We start from the raw sequence: 17,610 nt of genomic DNA, 5'->3' as shown, positions 1-17,610 counted from the left end.
TTTAGTGGAGTCCGAGTTACTTTGTATGTATGATTTTAGTTACTGTATGTTCTTTGTTGTGTATGTCTGTTTTCCATGTTGGGTCTTTGTCCCTGGATTACATTTTTTTGATTACCGCTATAACCTTGGTTCCCTTGATTACTCTATCACATTCAACAGACATAATTTAAAGATTTATAAGGGACTAAATCAGTGTTCTAGGATTCCCACTCTCAATCATGCCAAGCAAGAGAAATTGGTGAACAAAAAATTAATTATATTCCACTATACTTTTGGTAAGCAGCAAAAATGAATTAACAAAAAGATTTTTGAAGTTTGAATAATAGACATTGTGGGATAGTAAATTTTTATTTTTACTTGAGCTTCCCATCTTCTAAAACACTAGAACACTGAATGTACATATACAATTGAACTTGAATTACACTTGTACCTATAACAGCATACAACTGTCTGTCACTAAATTAGTTTTTAAAAATATGAAAAATATTATGAAAGTTCTACCTAAAATTCACTTAAAGTATACAATTCAACAAGACAGACTTTAATCCAACCAAAATCAGTTTAATCACAGCTAGATAACATTTAAATGAATTATTGCAACCTCGTCCATAACGATTCACTCTAATGCCTGTCACTAAGCTGGTCCATGTATACTGACATGAAGTTGTTACTAAGACAACATCTGATTGTTCAAGTATCAAGTCCCAGGATCTGCTAAGTCATTCTGATCAAAATACCTGGCTACAATACATATAAATAAATTAAGGGGAGCTAATCTGGTATCTTCTGGACTTTCCTGCAAAAGAAGAAAATATAAATAGCTTGGTCACTAGAAATGATGCGGCAGTGACTAACCAAGTCTAGCCAAACACATTAAACCTAATACTGCCTATTTATCTTGGAACCACACGACATACCACAGACTGATTAACAACAGGCTTTGACAGTCAGAACAATAGCTAGTACAGCTCAACTAGCGAGTGCTGACAGCAACATGCGCATACATTTAGTGGGAGGCATAATAATGAGAACAAAAAATATTAACTGTCAGGAAGTGACATGTAAAATAACTAATAAAAGTCCCCATTGATTTTTTAAAAGAATTTCTTCAACATCTAAAAAAATCTAATGAAATAGCAAAAGAGAATTGGAGTATTTTTAATGTTTACATTATGAGAATGTCACATTGCAATCAGTGTCGTCCCTTTTACTTTTGTTGGGAAATTAGTTCTGAAGACAAACCATATTAAAATACCAGAGTTTTAGGTAAATGAACAAGTGCACTTGCGGTTCAGAACACACACATATATACATATAGTACATTTTAATCATTATTCATATATTTTAATAAATTTTATTTCAAATAAATTACAAAAGGCAGGTGTAACCTGTAAGAGGACAAAGTTGAATATAAAGATATATTTAAAAATCTTCTTGTCACTATTTCCCCTTCTTGTTGCATTTTCTAGACATCTTGATGGTTCTTAGCACTTCATGACACTTCTTGTCATTAATTAGTGAGACTGGTATTACAAAAGAGTTCTGATTGAGGTGGCCCTTAAAGTATTCATAAAGTTAAAACATGTGCTTAAGTATTTGGTTGTACCGGTATATAAAGATAATGAACAACCTACTAATACTGTTGTTCCACTAACTATTTAAAATATTATGATATATTTTGATATCCTTTTCCATGTGTATGTAATTTTCTTTCTTTTGCTCAGACAGGTAGATAGCTTTGATGTAAACCTTTAACTAGGTATTAATCATGTCAACCACAGTAAAAATACTCTAACATTCATTGTTTTTTTTCTATGTAAAACTCACCAGAGATGCACGAAGATTTGAGCATGATCTTGCTAAAGTCCTGATAGTTGCACAAGCTTCTGGAGACAAAGGTTTCTCTAGACATATCAGTAATGAGTAAAACCAACAACCCTGGGAATACAGGAATATCATTGGTTAAGCTTAAAAAAGTGTATGTACATATAGAGCAACAACTTGATATAAAACTTCGCAAAAGCTCAGAAATTTTTTTTTAACAGAAGGTCTAGAGTGTTCTTGGGTTAATATTGCAAAATAATGTATATTTCACCTCAAAGGACATCAATAGTACAAAAAAAATCTTTTATTGGTTGCTTCATATATTTTGCAGAGTGTAGGTCTTAGGTACTGTATTTGTACTTTCGTGGTGTGTTTATTTTCAGTCAGTAATTATTCATAAAATTAAGTACCTTTAAATATTCATGAAGTATCAAAACCCAAACTTAAATACTATTGAAAATGTTTGAAAACCATCAATCATGAAAAAAACTGCTCACAAAAATAAGTACTGTTATTACCTGTCGGTCTGTAAATCCTGTTGCTTCAAACCAGTTTATGTGATATTCTAATACTTTAACTACAGCATGCTAAAATATAAAACAATATTATAACATCATTATAACAAACAATATTGTAACTTCATAATAACAATGTCGAATTACTTTGAATTTATAACACATTGTACAACATAGTGTTCTCCTCATAAACTGGTTTGATAAAGCAGGGACAATCACAGCTCTATCTCTATCTTAGGAGTTGTTAATAAAAATGATTACCTTTCTTTACCTTTTATAATAAGAACTGAACAGTATACGACTAAGTTCATATGACTCTTGTAAACCTGTGTACCTATCAGACGGACATCCATCATGTACATGCATTTATTCATTACCAAAGAAGTAGCCTTGGCTACTTTGTGCACCACTAAGCATCTGCCAACATAAGAAATGCCAAAATGTTAATATATCTTTTTGCATGAAAAATGCCAAATTTTATACTGCCAAAATGCAAAAATGTAACCTGCCATATGGTACTTAATTTTCATGGCCATCATAATCCCCAGTACAAATAATGTCCCTAGTTAATCTCTATACAGTACCTGGTCCATGGCCATCATAATCCCCAGTACAAATAATGTCCCTAGTTAATCTCTATACAGTACCTGATCCATGGCCATCATAATCCCCAGTACAAATAATGTCCCTAGTTAATCTCTATACAATACCTGATCCATGGCCATCATTATCTCAGTATAAATAATGTCCCTAGTTAATCTCTATACAATACCTGATCCATGGCCATCATAATCCCCAGTACAAATAATGTCCCTAGTTAATCTCTATACAGTACCTGGTCCATGGCCATCATAATCCCCAATAAAGGTAATGTTCCCTGTTGTTCTGAGCCGTTGTCTGATTCATCTTCCTTTATCTCATGTGGTATAGAACCTGGTGGTTCCAATCGACCAAAACAGAGGCGACACCATCCTTCCACATCATTAGCTGATGGCTGCAAAGATAAATTCAAAAAATGCCTTACTACTTTTTACTATAATATTTGTTCTTATGTAAAGAAATACTTTACTTAGAATGTTTATAAGACCTTCAACAATACATGATGTGGCAAATTTATTGAAGCCAAAAAAAACAAAAAGAAAAAAAAACTCCTATCTGATCTCCTTCTCCAAAAAGAAGATTTTATTTCATAGGTTATCATTGATATTCTTCGCTATCTACCAATATGCTAATGCTGGGACAAGGAAAGCAGAAAAAATGATGAAGTGAAAATAACATATCTTATGCTATTTATTGAAAGTAACTAATCTATAGCTGAGCACTGCTTATGTGGACAAAGGCTTGTAAACTCCAAAATTATGCACATTGCAAAAAGAAAGACAATACCTGGTCAGCAAGATGAAAGAAAATTTCAACTTTAATGCTAAATGTTATAGGTCTCACTGACCACTTCTAACGTTTTCATTACTTTACATGTTGAACAAATAATTTTCAATGTTTCACTGTGATTTCCCAGGACAAATGTCAACTTAAAGTTGCATACCATCACAAAGCTTGGAAAATAAGACTTTCAAAATCACAAGTCTAATGGTACGATGTCCGTAGAAATTCTTCACAAAATTTGCTTGAATAAAAAATATTGAAAATCAATATTTTTACCTTTTCTGCTAACAGACAGCATGGAGGCAAATTACTCACACATGTAAACAATATTCATACACTTTTGTAGTAAATTACATATATGATTTTAGAGTACACATTCTCAGCTTTATTTTGACTACTTTTAATCAGAATACACACAAATAATGCACTTATAATGCATAGGTCTAGGTTCAGTGTGTATTTGGTACTACATAAGAGGGGGTGGCCATTTGACCTGGAAGTGGTTAGTGAGACCATACCCTTAAATTAGATTATCTGCCTTTAAAGACCTTATACAATTGTTATATTACTTCATGCACATCTACATTATGATACCAAATATTCTTATAAAATTTCAACAAAATGTCTTAAGCAGTTAGGGAGAAGTTTTGTTTACATTTTTTAGTGGAGACAGAGTTGCTCATTGACTTTTGTTTCTTGTGTCCATTTTCAATGTCTGGTTTTTGTCCTTGGATTACATTCCTTTGATTTCTGTTAGAATCTTGGTTCCCTTGAATACTCTTCAACATGTAAATCCCTTAAGTTGGACTATCTCCCTTTGGAGTCTACGAACAATAATTGTATTCCTTCATGCACCTCTACATTATGATACCAAGCATTCTTATAAAATTTCATCAAAATCCTTTACACGGTTTATAATCTGCACTTAAAGAAATGCATGTATGAACAAAAGAATGGAGGAATAGACCAACAGAAAGACTAACAGTGTGATTCTTATAATATATACAGGAAAAAAAACCTACAAGAAATGTGAGCAAACATACAAACTGACAGACAGACAAACAGTTTGACATTTACCAATTATTTTCCTTTTTATAATTTAAATTTTTAAAACATGAGTATGATCTTCCGTGCTGGTGAATGGGAACAGCAGATTCAACCCTTAAGATGGGGTGTTCACAAGTATATTACTATACGGATTTCAATTCTTTTGGTATTACAACACCAATTTGGGAAGGGGTTATTTTACACTAAACATACTGTAACAGTAGAGCATGCTGCACTTGACAAAAATCACAACAGTACTAGTCGTGAATCAAACATATACATGTATCCCTGGCACTGTAAATCTGCCCTCTACCAACTTAGATAAAGAAGTACAACACTACAACCTGTCAGGGGAAGTCACTGCTACAATATACATGTAATAGGTCTTCTAACCACTTCTAATGTTTCCATTACTTCACATGTTACAAAGTTAAAAAAGTAATGTTCAAACTTTCAGTGTGAATTCCCAGCAAAATTGAAGTCTTAAAGGTGTATACCATTACAAAGCTAGCATAATAAGGCTTCGATGATCACTGTACTAATGGTTTAATGATTGTAGTTAAAAATTGGCTGGAATATATGATACTGTAAACCCACATTATTTTCCTTTTCTGCTAACAGACGGCATGAAGGCAAATTACTCACACATACAAACAATATCAGTACACTTTTGCAGTAAAATACAAACATGATATTGAAGTACACATTCTCAGCTTTATTTTTGATTACTTCTGATCAACATACAAGTACATACAGATTGTGCACTTGCAATGCATAGTTCTAGTTTCAGTATGTTTTTGGTTCTACTTAGAGGGGTGGTCATTTGACCTGAAAGTGGAAAGTGAGACCTACTTGCATCCTACAAAAATTGTTCCCCTTCATTTTCTTCTCATGGCATTCCATATGTAAAAAGTAGTAATCCAAGCATAAGATTTATTAGAATTCTCCCTTTTTTAGGCCCCAAAAAGCAAATCCTCCACTAAAAATATAGATAAATGTATCATAGTTTTTTAATACTGCTCCATCAAATTCAGATTTTAAATCAGTGATAAAAAAGTCTGAATGCTGACACCTTTCTTTTGTCTTCCAAAGAATGAAAAAAATACAACTTTGGATAGCCTTATCTGCCCTGGGAAAACCCTGATAAATACATCTGATTACATTAATTTTGGGAAGCCTTATCTGTCCAGGAAAACCTTGTTAAATACATCTATTACATCAATTTAGGAAACTCTTATCTGCCCTTGGAATTCCCTGATAAACACATCTGATTACATCAATTTGGGAAATGCTTACCTACAGATAATTTCATCAATTTGGGGAAGTCTTTTCTGCCTAGGAAAACCTTGATAAATACATCTGATTTCATCAATTTGAGAAAGCCATATCTACTGATAAATACATCTGATTACAATAATTTGGGAAGCCTTATCTAGGAAAACCCTGATAAATATATGTGATTACATCAATTTGAAGAAGCCTTATTTCCTGATAAATACATCTGATTACCTCAATTTAGGGAACTCCTATCTGCCCTTGGAATGCCCCGATTAACACATCTGATTACATCAATTTGAAGAAGATTTATCTACTGATAAATACATCTGATTAAATCAATTTGGGGAAGCTTTATCTGGCCTAGGAAAACCCTGATAAATTATTTATTGATCTATTTATATCATACCACTTTTTCTGCAGATGTTTTGTTTTTCTTTCTCAGTGCCTTTTGTCTGGCATAATTCTGTAAAAATACATCAGTGAATTCTTATGTTCATGTTTAATCACAAATAAAAACTTTGTTACACATAAACACATTCTTGTTTTCTATAATTTTGTACAGGAATGAGATGCCATCTGTGTCTGGTCCAATTGTTTCTTACTACCAGTACATCTCCTCTTGTGACTAAAACGACCATACTACTACCTTTAAAATAATGTTTCTAGAAATCTGTTTTGTTTATGACTTATGGGAAGTATATCTATTACCATATCTTTAATTTTTTTAAATAAAGATGAAACATATCCATGTGAGGACTGAAGTTTTATTTCTTATTCTTTTTTCTAGCAAAGCATTTCTTAAACAAAGGTCATTTTTTTGCTTTATTACACACTTTTAACATTAATTATTGCTAATCAGAGCAAACAATTCACTTGTATACATTCTGGTAACAGGCACAGTTTTTACTCAAAATAATTGTAAAAAAAAACTATGGTTGCAATTTCTGATATTCTGTGAGGTGATTTGATGTAAATTTTAGAGCTTCATGGAACTTAATGTGATACACCGTCATGCAATGGTGAAAAAAGGGGGATGACAAAATGCTTAAAATGGCCGAACTCAAAAAATACATTTCGGACTTTGCTGAAAGTTTCAACTTAACCAGTATTTATGGTACTAACCAAATGTGCAAAGTCTTTAAAAAAAATCATTGATCTGTTCACAAGTCATCATCTGAAAACCATTGGGGAATAGACAGACTGACATGCAACTTTGTGTATTTAATTTTGCTGTGTACTTACTTTTCGCTATTTTATCGGTGGACAGAAAACACGAAAAAAAGTACCCACAAAATTGATTTTTTAACACTAAAGTGAAAACTGATACCCGAAAATATATGCCATCGACAGAATCTGCCAAAAAATGGACAATTGTGAAATTGAATACATTTACTGTGTAACATACTATCTTGCCACTTCATGTGAGGGGGTATAAAAAAACTATGGACAAAACTCATTACAACAAGTGATATCCATAGTATTGATAATGAGGCCTAATTTACAGGCACGGATCCAAGGAATGGGTGTGCCACGCATACAACCCTCCCACCGCCCTATAAAATAGGAGAAAAAATTTTTTTTGCATAAAATCTTGATTTTTCACAAATTTCACCCACAAAATTTTCTTTAGTTCTATTTACACCCCCCACTGACCTGAGATCCTGTATCCGCCCCTAATTTAAGACAATGTACCTGTTTAACCTCAGAAAAGTCTGCTATCTGTTTTCTCTGCCATTCTAAACTTGGAGCAAATCCTCTAGGTGCTGGATGACACCCTCTTGATTCCTGCATCAAAATGATGTTAATACATTGAATGGAATTCCGGACTTAAACAGTACTAGATATACACAGGCAAATGTGCCACACTTGAGAATCATATGGTTTGCAACATATGATTATCATATAAATCGAGCACCATATGAAAATCATGTTTTAGTTTACATATGATAATCGCACGATTATCAAATGATAATCATATTTTTTCACAAACACATGATTCTCATATGCTTTCAAGCCAAAATTAACATATGAGAATCATATGACTATCATTAGTTAAATATCATATGATTGTCATATGATTACCATATGATTATCGTATGAATAGAGCACCATATGATTATCATATGTGGCACATTTGGCTGTGTATATGTACAGCCAACTTTGTCTTAGTGACCACTTTCACACAACAACAACCTGTTAAGAGACTATGGATAAAATATCCCTATTTGTTGAAAAGATTCAGATCTTAAAATTTAAGATTGTAAACTTTGTGCAAAATTTGGGCAAGTCAACAAATGCTAACCTAGAACTTCATATTTTATGAATTTCTGGAAAGTACCCGTTTCTTTTATAAATTTCTTGATCTACTATTGAAGACTGCATTGCATCTTATGACATGTTTGTCCTTTTCAATTTACCATCATTTATTTATTATAACAGGTAATAAAGCTAACTTACATGTCTAACATGAACTGTTTGATGACAGGTAATAAAGCTAACTTACATGTCGAACATGAACTGTTTGTTATTTATTATGACAGGTAATAAAGCTAACTTACATGTCGAACATGAACTGTTTGTTATTTATTATGACAGGTAATAAAGCTAACTTACATTTAGAACATGATCTGTTTGTTATTTATTATGACAGGCAATAAAGCTAACTTACATGTCTAACATGAACTGTTTGATGACAGGTAATAAAGCTAACTTACATGTCAAACATGAACTGTTTGTTATAATAAATAAATGATGGTAAATTGAAAAGGACAAACATGTCAAAAGGTGCAATGCAGTCTTCAATGGTAGATCAAGAAATTCATAAAAGAAAAGGGAATTTTCCAGATATTCATAAAATATGAAGTTCTAGGTTAGCATTTGCTGACTTGCCCAAATTTTGCACAAAGTTTACAATCTTAAATGGGGACTTTGTTATTTATTATGACAGATAATAAAGCTAACTTACATGTCTAACATGACCTGTTTGATGACAGGTAATAAAGCTAACTTACATGTCGAACATGAACTGTTTGTTATTTATTATAACAGATAATAAAGCTAACTTACATGTCGAACATGAACTGTTTGTTTACTGGTAAATGTACTGGTATCTATGTTTGCTACTACAATTTTAGGACAGCTATTCGCTTCTTTCCTACAAAAGAATGTACTGTAAATATACCATTAATTCTTTTTTTTTTGTGTACCTCTAGGATCAATCTTGGACCCATTCTTGACATATTATGAGCAATTCAGCAGATATTTGTAGAAAAGTAGAGGATGCTTACCCTACCAGTGCATGCTCAATGTTTTTAGTGGAGTCCTGGTTGCTCATTTACTTTTGTTTCTTTGTACCTGTTATTTTAGTTACTTCATGTTTTTTTTAAGTGTGTCTCCTCTAGTCTTTCTAGTCTGTCTAGTCTGTCTAGTCTCTTCTAGTCTGTCTAGTCTGGTCTAGTCTTTCTAGTCTGTCTAGTCTATTCTAGTCTGTCTAGTCTGTTCTAGTCTGTCTAGTCTATTCTAGTCTGTCTAGTCTGTTCTAGTCTGTCTAGTCTATTCTAGTCTGTCTAGTCTATTCTAGTCTGTCTAGTCTATTCTAGTCTGTTCTAGTCTGTCTAGTCTATTCTAGTCTGTCTAGTCTATTCTAGTCTGTCTAGTCTGTTCTAGTCTGTCTAGTCTGTTCTAGTCTGTCTAGTCTATTCTAGTCTGTCTAGTCTATTCTAGTCTGTCTAGTCTATTCTAGTCTGTCTAGTCTATTCTAATCTGTCTAGTCTGTCTAGTCTCTTCTTGTCTGTCTAGTCTCTTCAAGTCTGGTCTAGTCTCTTCTAGTCTGTCTAGTCTCTTCTAGTCTGTCTAGTCTTTCTAGTCTGTCTAGTCTGTTCTAGTCTGTCTAGTCTATTCTAGTCTGTCTAGTCTTTCTAGTCTGTCTAGTCTGTTCTAGTTTGTCTAGTCTATTCTAGTCTGTCTAGTTTTTCTAGTCTGTCTAGTCTGTTCTAGTCTGTCTAGTCTATTCTAGTCTGTCTAGTCTCTTCTAGTCTGTCTAGTCTGGTCTAGTCTGTCTAGTCTTTATCATTTGATAATATTATTTTTATATCCGATTCAATCTTGATTCCCTTGATTACTCTTTTTCATATTTTCTTAAATGATATTTTTTTATATTGTAAAGTTCACTCTACAATAATTGCAGATGACAATACTTTGGCAGATACTTGCATTAAGATGGGAAAAAAAGAAAGTTTGCATCTGAAACATTCCCACAACCAGATGAAAGCAAACCCTGCCAAATTTCAAGCACTTTTCACTGGTTCTAAAACAAGTTAAACTGTTAAAAGAAAAATCAGCCTTAATCTAATCTTAGCAAATTACTTGAGATGAGAAAGTCTAACTTCCAGATTTGACCATAGATTGCCAACTCAACACTCATAGTTCAAAAATGAAGGACCTAGGACTGACTATACATTTTTATGTATATGCTTTTAATTTGTATTTTATATTTTGTGCATGTGAAGCATGACAGATGTTTACCTTTTTAAGATATCTGTTGCTTAAACTGTACATTATGGTGCTTGCCTGTGCTTTTTTTAGTATGCATTACTCATTTCACTGTGTGTTAATGCAGTCTTCAAAACTGGGACCAGCCTACCAGCGAATCCTGGTTAAAGTAGTAGTGGCGGGCTAGCAAAAATTTTGCTTCCAAGACAGTGTATCCTATATTAAATTCTTTTCAGATTAAGAGTAGGGGTTTCTTGTTAGAAATTTTGATGGCAAAGACTGTTTAGTTTAGAATTTGATGTTTAATTAAGTAATATTGTTTGTGGCGTATGAAATGTTGTGGTTTTCGTGAGTAGGTCAAATCACACGATGAATAGTTAATTCCCATTGGTTTGTATACTGGAAACTTCAAAACCATCAATTCAAAAATCCACGAAACTGAGTTTCTTTTCTGATCCATGAAAGTTAGTATTTACGAATCAATGTACTTTCACAGTATTTGTATTTATATCACCAACTATTATGAGGAAGGCAATGGCCTTAAGTGTGAGCAAAGTCCTAAGTCCAAAGCATAAAGTATTACCGGTAGGTTCCCTTTTCAACAAGTTAGCCTCCATGCCATTTATATGTTGCCAGAATTTTTTCATCAGTTAATAGCAGTAGCAGAGAGTGTATGCTACAGGGAGTGTATGCTACAGGGAGTGTATGCTACAGGGAGTGTATGCTACAGGGAGAAGTCACTTGTAATAATATATACACCGGTAGGTGTCATACCAATATTTCTGGTCTCCATTACTTTCTATGTTAAATTCAACTTATTATAAGGCTCAAATTTGTTTTTACATCAGTACAGATGGTGCTAGAGGGGTATCATTATGATGGTCACCCTTACCTTAACTCTCATAAATGTACCAACATACTTTATGTACCTTCTAAGAAAGAACAGTAAAGTGAAAGCAGACAGGTGCAGAAATCACTAGCAGTACTTTCATTCTGAAATTTAGCCATATGAAGGGGCCTATACTTTTGTTCAGAATTGTTTTACCCTACACTGAATAAAGAAAATGAAGAGTATTGCTGATTCATTTAGCTTTCAGATGACATCAAGTTTGTATACCTCTACTAAACAAGGAGAATGATAGGGTGCAATATTGGGACTACTTCGTGTCATTACAAACTACTTTCTTGTATGTGCAGGTGACTGGTTTCCAAAACAGTGGTATTACACCTATAGAACACTGCCTTTGTTTATTAACCAATTTTCTCAAATTTATCAGTTGAAAATCGGGTAACTATGCTCAGAGCGTTTGTATAAACCAATGGAAGTATTTTAATGAGTGGTGTACCAAATTAAAGATAAAGAATTGGAGAATGGCAACATATATCTTTTATTTATTTGAAATAAGAGGAATGTAAATGTTTTTCAGTTCAAAATTAGGTCTTTTTAGACAAATAAGCAAAAAAATTTTCATTTTTTTGAAGGTTCATACAGGATGATTGAGTGGAAACAAAACTATTACATCTATTAGTATACAATTAATAAAAGAGAAAAATGCTGAGTGGCAATGGCTTTTTTTTTTTATAAATATGCTTTGAAATTTATAACAATAAAATGATGACTGAATGAATGAACTTATGTATTGAGAAAGAAACATCAGAGATTTCAACCACTTTAAGATTTGAAGAGGTGAAATAAGATTTTTTCTGTTAAAGTTCTATTACAAAATTTTATGGGGTGATTTAATTGAAGTGAAACAGTGAAATTCATCTGGTGACTCCTCTTGCTGACAACCCTGAAATATCAAAAGTTTCAATTCAAAAACTATACTTCAGTAAGCTTTAATTATTGTGTCTTTCTGTTTGTTTATCCCTTTGAATTTACTAATATTAAAAGATTAAAGACACCTCTTTATAATGATATAATTTTTATTGTATAATGAGTTAGAAATACTTAACTAAATCGACTAATTTCATTAACTTTCCCAATTGCTGATAACTAATAAATAATAACTGATTTTTACAGGTAAATTTTGATATTTTTATCCTACTTTAGTGTTTTCAGAACACACCCCTCCTTATCATCATAACGTCATCATAATCAATTTGTTATTAAAATCATGAATATCTCTTTCCCCCAGTCAAATATAAACCTTATAGGCTTTAAGTATAAAGGCTGGGGAGGCACATTTATTTTTGTACATTATACATGTATAGACTTTGTTAGGAGTGCCCAGTTCCCAGGCCTTTCATTAAGAGGCAGTACCAGGTACTTTTACCCTTCTAAACTACTGAAAGGTACCTCCAGAATTCTAAAATGTCATACATTTTTATGAAACAAAATGATGAACAGTACCTCCAACAAAACCGAAGGTACCTGCATTGTAAAAAAAATTATGAAACCCTGTGAGTTCCTGTGATATAAAGTCCCTGGTGGGAGACAGCACAGGACATTCCAAATATTTGTAAAAGTAACAGAAGAACAGTTTGGGGTTTGGCATGGATTGCAGGGTTCTATCAAGATGCTTCAAATCAGATTGATTGATTGTTGGTGTTTAATGTCCGAGCAGCAATATTTCAGCTATATTCAGACAATGAACATGAAATGGATGATAAAATGAACATGAAATGATGATGAAATGAAAAAAAGGGATGGGACACAAGGATAATTGGGTTGACAAATTTGGATTGCCACTAGAAAAAGGGAGGGATGGGTAAGGCTGAGCAATTTAGCCTCCAGTGGCAGAGTGCAAAGGTTCCTACTCCTATCGAATACCATAGCAGGATTCTTTAACGTGCGAGGAACATGGCATCTTTCCCAACATGGTGCACCACTATGGTTTGCGGCAGGGGTCGTGGTGGGCTTCGCCAATGTTGCAATTTGCAATTTTTTATTTTATCTGGCGACAAAAATAGCCAGTTGGCGATTTCGTTGGCGCCTAGGTTTTGTATATTAAAATTGACAGGAAGTTTATCAGCAACGGATATTCTCTCTAATTTTGTGTTGACATCTGGTCAGAGTTAATTGACTATGACCAATTTACGACTGAAGTCAATTAAAGGTAATTAAACCAGGCGACCATGACTGAAAATATCCTCATGGGAGGTGTCAATCAAATGTAAATATATTATTGAGCCAATCAAAACTCTCATCATCTGGTCAAAGATGAACACAATTAAGGCCATGTGCACTTGGCTACACACTAGTTTCACAGCCCTGTTTAACCATGTAATACATTCAGAAACAGACTTACCTCATAACAGAATAAATTAAATCCAATTAACAATGATTATCCCATCAGGAAGTGTCTAAATACTTTGAAATGAAAGAATTGGTAAAAGAAAATGGATAACATTTGTTTACACTTTTGCCATTTGACTTTTTTGGCAGGAAAATTGGTAAACAAATAGAATGGGGATTCCCAAAATCTAATTAAAGAAATGCTATTCAGATATCAAGATAATTAAGGTTCTGCTAAAGTCATTATCTAGGACATACCTTTATGTAATGTTTTCATTCATAGTTTTAATAATACATTAAATTAACAACTGAAACATTGCTAAATGCATCTTTATATGTATATGACACACAAGCACAAGTCAAACTTACGAACACATGTTTTATAATTTCTATAAAACATTAACAACAACATTGTAAACAACATACTACAACTGTCAAAAAACAAGATTTGAAGTCTGAAATTCATATAGTTTTGTTCCTGAATGTATAATGAAGTGCAAGCTAGCATTAATTTTCTTGAAAAAATTGCAATTTCTTTAAATGTAGATGAAATGAGATATTTTATACCATGATACAGGTGTGACAGTTTTGGCTAATTTTTCATTATTATCTTCCCTTAATACACATGACCAGGTAAAGTGAATTTTACTCTTGTTTGGCAGATATATTTTTCAATACTGTTTAGCAGATTTGATAGTCTTATTTAACAATTACTTATAGGTATTGTTCATTTTAAATGATTGTCTTTTTAGACTAAAATTTTGAAGAGCCAATTTTACTTCTTTACCAAAACAAGTTTGATATAAGATTTACATATAGTCTAAATGTGTAATTTACACATTTTCTTGGAATTTGCTTAAGAAGTATGTTTCATAGATCATAGAATTTGTATAAATCCTTCTATTTTCTTACTAACTTTTGGAAACCTGATACATATCAGGGGAAACTCCATCAAAATGTTGGTTTGAAAACTTAAGTAGTTTGATTTTAAACTTTGCTAAAATTCAAACTAAATTCTGACTTTAAAATGAAGTAAAAAGTAAAATATAAAGCTTACTTCGCTAATTTAGGTCCGTCATAACTGTGCATTCTCTTTTGGGTTAATTTTTAGTCCGTCCTCTTTATTTACCTTGCCAGTGCCGTTTATTTAAAAGCCATATTGTTTTTGAAAAGTGCTATTGCATAAGTTACTTCTATTTTTGAAACATTTACACAAACTTTTTACATTGTTGAATTTGAAATATTTATACTGATGTTTACAAATGTTGATGTTCTGGTATATTAAATATGAAAACTTAGAAAGTCTAGAGTCTTATTGCCATTTAAAAAGCTCAGATATCAGTGGAATGAACTAGTCTAGAATGCTGCAACATTATGGTACACACTGTCGTCGTTAACTGTTGATATAAGGTCTGTCGTCTGTTGTTTCGTTTGAAGGTTCGTATAGAGTACTTTACAGGTTTTCTTTCTATTTGTTCTGACAGATATATACAGATATAAAAAAAAGCAATTCTAGACCATTCTAGTACACAGGGGGTACGGATAAGCATATTGTCTAAACCCGCCCTGTTACATAACTAAATACCAACACCAATAAACATGAAATATTAAAGTTTTCGTTCAGATTTAGCAGTTTGTCACAAATTATTGCTAGCTTGTACTGCATTATTCATTTAGGAACAGAACTATCTGAATTCCAGATGTCAAATCATGCTTTTGACAGCTGTAAATTTATTCTAAAATATGTTGTTTACATTTTTGTTGTTAATGTTATACAGACCTTATAAAACATGTGTTGCTAAGTTTGACATGTGCTTGTGTGTCATCTATGTATAAAAATGCATTAATCAATGTTTCTGTGCTAAATTTAATGTATTATCAAAACTATAAATGAAAACATTTCAGTAAGGAATGTCCTAGATATTGACTTTAGCTGAACCTTAAACAGGGACACAGTTAATGGTCCATGGTACAAAATGTAGTTCGATAGAAATTTTATCACTTGAGAAAAAGAATCAAGTTTGTTAAAAATAAAAAAAAATAAATTATATTGTATTAAATAAATTAGCCCATAAAGGACAAAGGTGAACATGTTTTAAAATCATTGACTATATGAGAATAGTAATATAAAGTCTTTGATAGAAGTAAAATATCTGTTTCTGGAATAGTACTTCTTCATTTTATACATATGAAAGTGACAGATTGGAGCAAAAAACCTACTTTATACATGCATCAAGAGTGAATCTTGGGTACATGTATGTCATGAATGGAGAGGTTATTCTGATGAATTGACAAAGATAATTCATCAGTGGACTTATATTGTCTCTTTTTTTTAAAAAGTATAATTTTTTTTGGCACCCTTTGGCTCTACTTTCTGAAAACTGATGACAGAAAATGGCAGCTGGCGATTTTTCTGGCGACAGAATTTTGGAAGCCAGAGCAGCCCTGTTGCAGTCAGGTTTTCTGTATTACAGCCTGACAACCCCAGCATGTAACACGCCAGCGGTACCCCATTCCACCACCTGGGGCATACATCCCAGTTGCTCTGTAGGCAGAGCGCCTAGCCCCCGGCTAGGTTTCTGAGCACTATTTAGTCGCCTTTTACAACAAGCTTAGCGCTGCTGCAGGCCTATTCTTTTGACATCCGGACCTGCACAGGGTGCTTCAAATCAGAGTAATTCTGATTAAATAACATTGACATCTTTTAAATCTTTTGTCTTGCAAGCATTTTTACAATTTCTGAAGCTTCAATAGATCAAGAGTAGTGTCTTGCATAGACAAAAGGTTATCAAGTATCAGTGTAATGAATTTATAGTGAACTTTCTTAATTTCCCTTAAGGTTCCCCAATATACTAACGCAAAAAAAATGTGATGACCCAAAAGTAACAAAAAGTGTCTGTCCTTATTGAGAAAATTAACAATTCCTTAAATCAATCAAACAAAAATATATAGGTTAGGATTATGTTTCAGTAAAAATAACTTCTTATCTGATAGAATTCGAGTCGTTCTGTTTTTTTTACTTAAAAGACGTGAATATGCTATGTTCTTAAAAAGTTCGGGAAAAACATTGATGTACCTACGAGTATCTCTGGGATGTTTTTTGAAAAAAAACAAACAATATAAAATAAAAAAACTTTTCTTCACTCAATCATTGAAAAAAAAAATACTCCCTCATTATTCAACAAGGCAATTTTTCAATTAAAAAATACTGATTTCGCATGCTACTGAAATATAAATAAAAATATTGCACTTGCAAACCCTTTAAGCCTAAAGGGTTTTATGTCTTTGACTATTCTTAATCTCGCACAAACGGTACAAGTACAGTTAAGCTCACAGTGGTTGCTACGCTCCAGATTTTCATTATGGTTATTATTAGAACTGTCATTTTTTGTATGTTTGATTTGTGTATTGTGTCAGAACCATTTAATGTAAATGCGTTTGAACGAATAAATATTTGTATTCGTATTTGATATAGGAAATGCTCACTCCATTTTAGCATAATCCCTATAGAATTCAGTGCAAGCTTCGCTCGCTAGATCTAGTAATGAATAAAATTGTTAAGATTTATGCTTTCTTAAATGCCCCCTTCACGGCTTCAGTAATTTTAAAACAAACACACCTAACTCTCCGTAAGTACTCATTACCCGTTGTTGGAGGAATGTCAAGGTCAAAATCCTCGAGACCGACGTCATCAACAAGCAGGGCAGCATCTTGTAATCTGTCATTGTCGGATTCTTCGCTTCCACAGAACATTACTGTTATTATTCGAATAAAACACGTTCGTCGCTCGAGAAAAACAGGGGTATTATAGTATAGGGGAGAGAAACCCATTAC

At 32.8% G+C, this 17,610-nt stretch overlaps 1 protein-coding gene across 4 annotated transcripts; it reads right to left on the bottom strand.

Moving 5' to 3' along the window:
- Positions 1 to 525: 525 nt before the first annotated feature.
- On the bottom strand, positions 526 to 17,604 carry LOC148603910 (gem-associated protein 2-like). 4 transcript variants are annotated; one of them, XM_088551589.1, is made up of 8 exons: positions 17,396 to 17,603; positions 9,114 to 9,201; positions 7,740 to 7,832; positions 6,454 to 6,510; positions 3,175 to 3,333; positions 2,343 to 2,411; positions 1,828 to 1,938; positions 526 to 796 (listed from the first exon to the last, which is right to left on the bottom strand). In XM_088551589.1, exons 1-8 carry the CDS (start codon positions 17,527 to 17,529, stop codon positions 698 to 700), a joined length of 810 nt encoding a protein of 269 aa, XP_088407715.1. In that variant the 5' UTR covers positions 17,530 to 17,603; the 3' UTR covers positions 526 to 697. The 4 variants fall into 4 exon arrangements, with proteins under 4 accessions (XP_088407715.1, XP_088407717.1, XP_088407718.1 ...); XM_088551591.1 differs by having other exon boundaries at positions 526 to 741; XM_088551592.1 differs by lacking the exon at positions 17,396 to 17,603 and adding an exon at positions 13,790 to 13,927.
- Positions 17,605 to 17,610: the final 6 nt, after the last annotated feature.

This window comes from Perna viridis, chromosome 11, assembly GCF_037379345.1.
Source record: "Perna viridis isolate PV_CMFRI_1.1 ecotype Kerala chromosome 11, ASM3737934v1, whole genome shotgun sequence".
Classification (NCBI taxonomy): Eukaryota; Metazoa; Mollusca; class Bivalvia; order Mytilida; family Mytilidae; genus Perna; species Perna viridis.
The sequence above is the reverse complement of the archived record's forward strand: the minus strand, read 5'-3'. Positions and strand labels throughout refer to the sequence as shown.

Bases quoted from the DNA above. Each gene is read 5' to 3' on its own strand.
- LOC148603910 (XM_088551589.1), bottom strand. From the start codon at position 17,529: ATGTTCTGTGGAAGCGAAGAATCCGACAATGACAGATTACAAGATGCT. The intron at 3,334-6,453 runs GTATGATATAAA...TTATCTTTGCAG, and splicing joins AAACATCTGCAGAAAAAGTG to CCATCAGCTAATGATGTGGA. The intron at 2,412-3,174 runs GTACTGTATAGA...TTTATATTTTAG, and splicing joins TTATGATGGCCATGGACCAG to CATGCTGTAGTTAAAGTATT.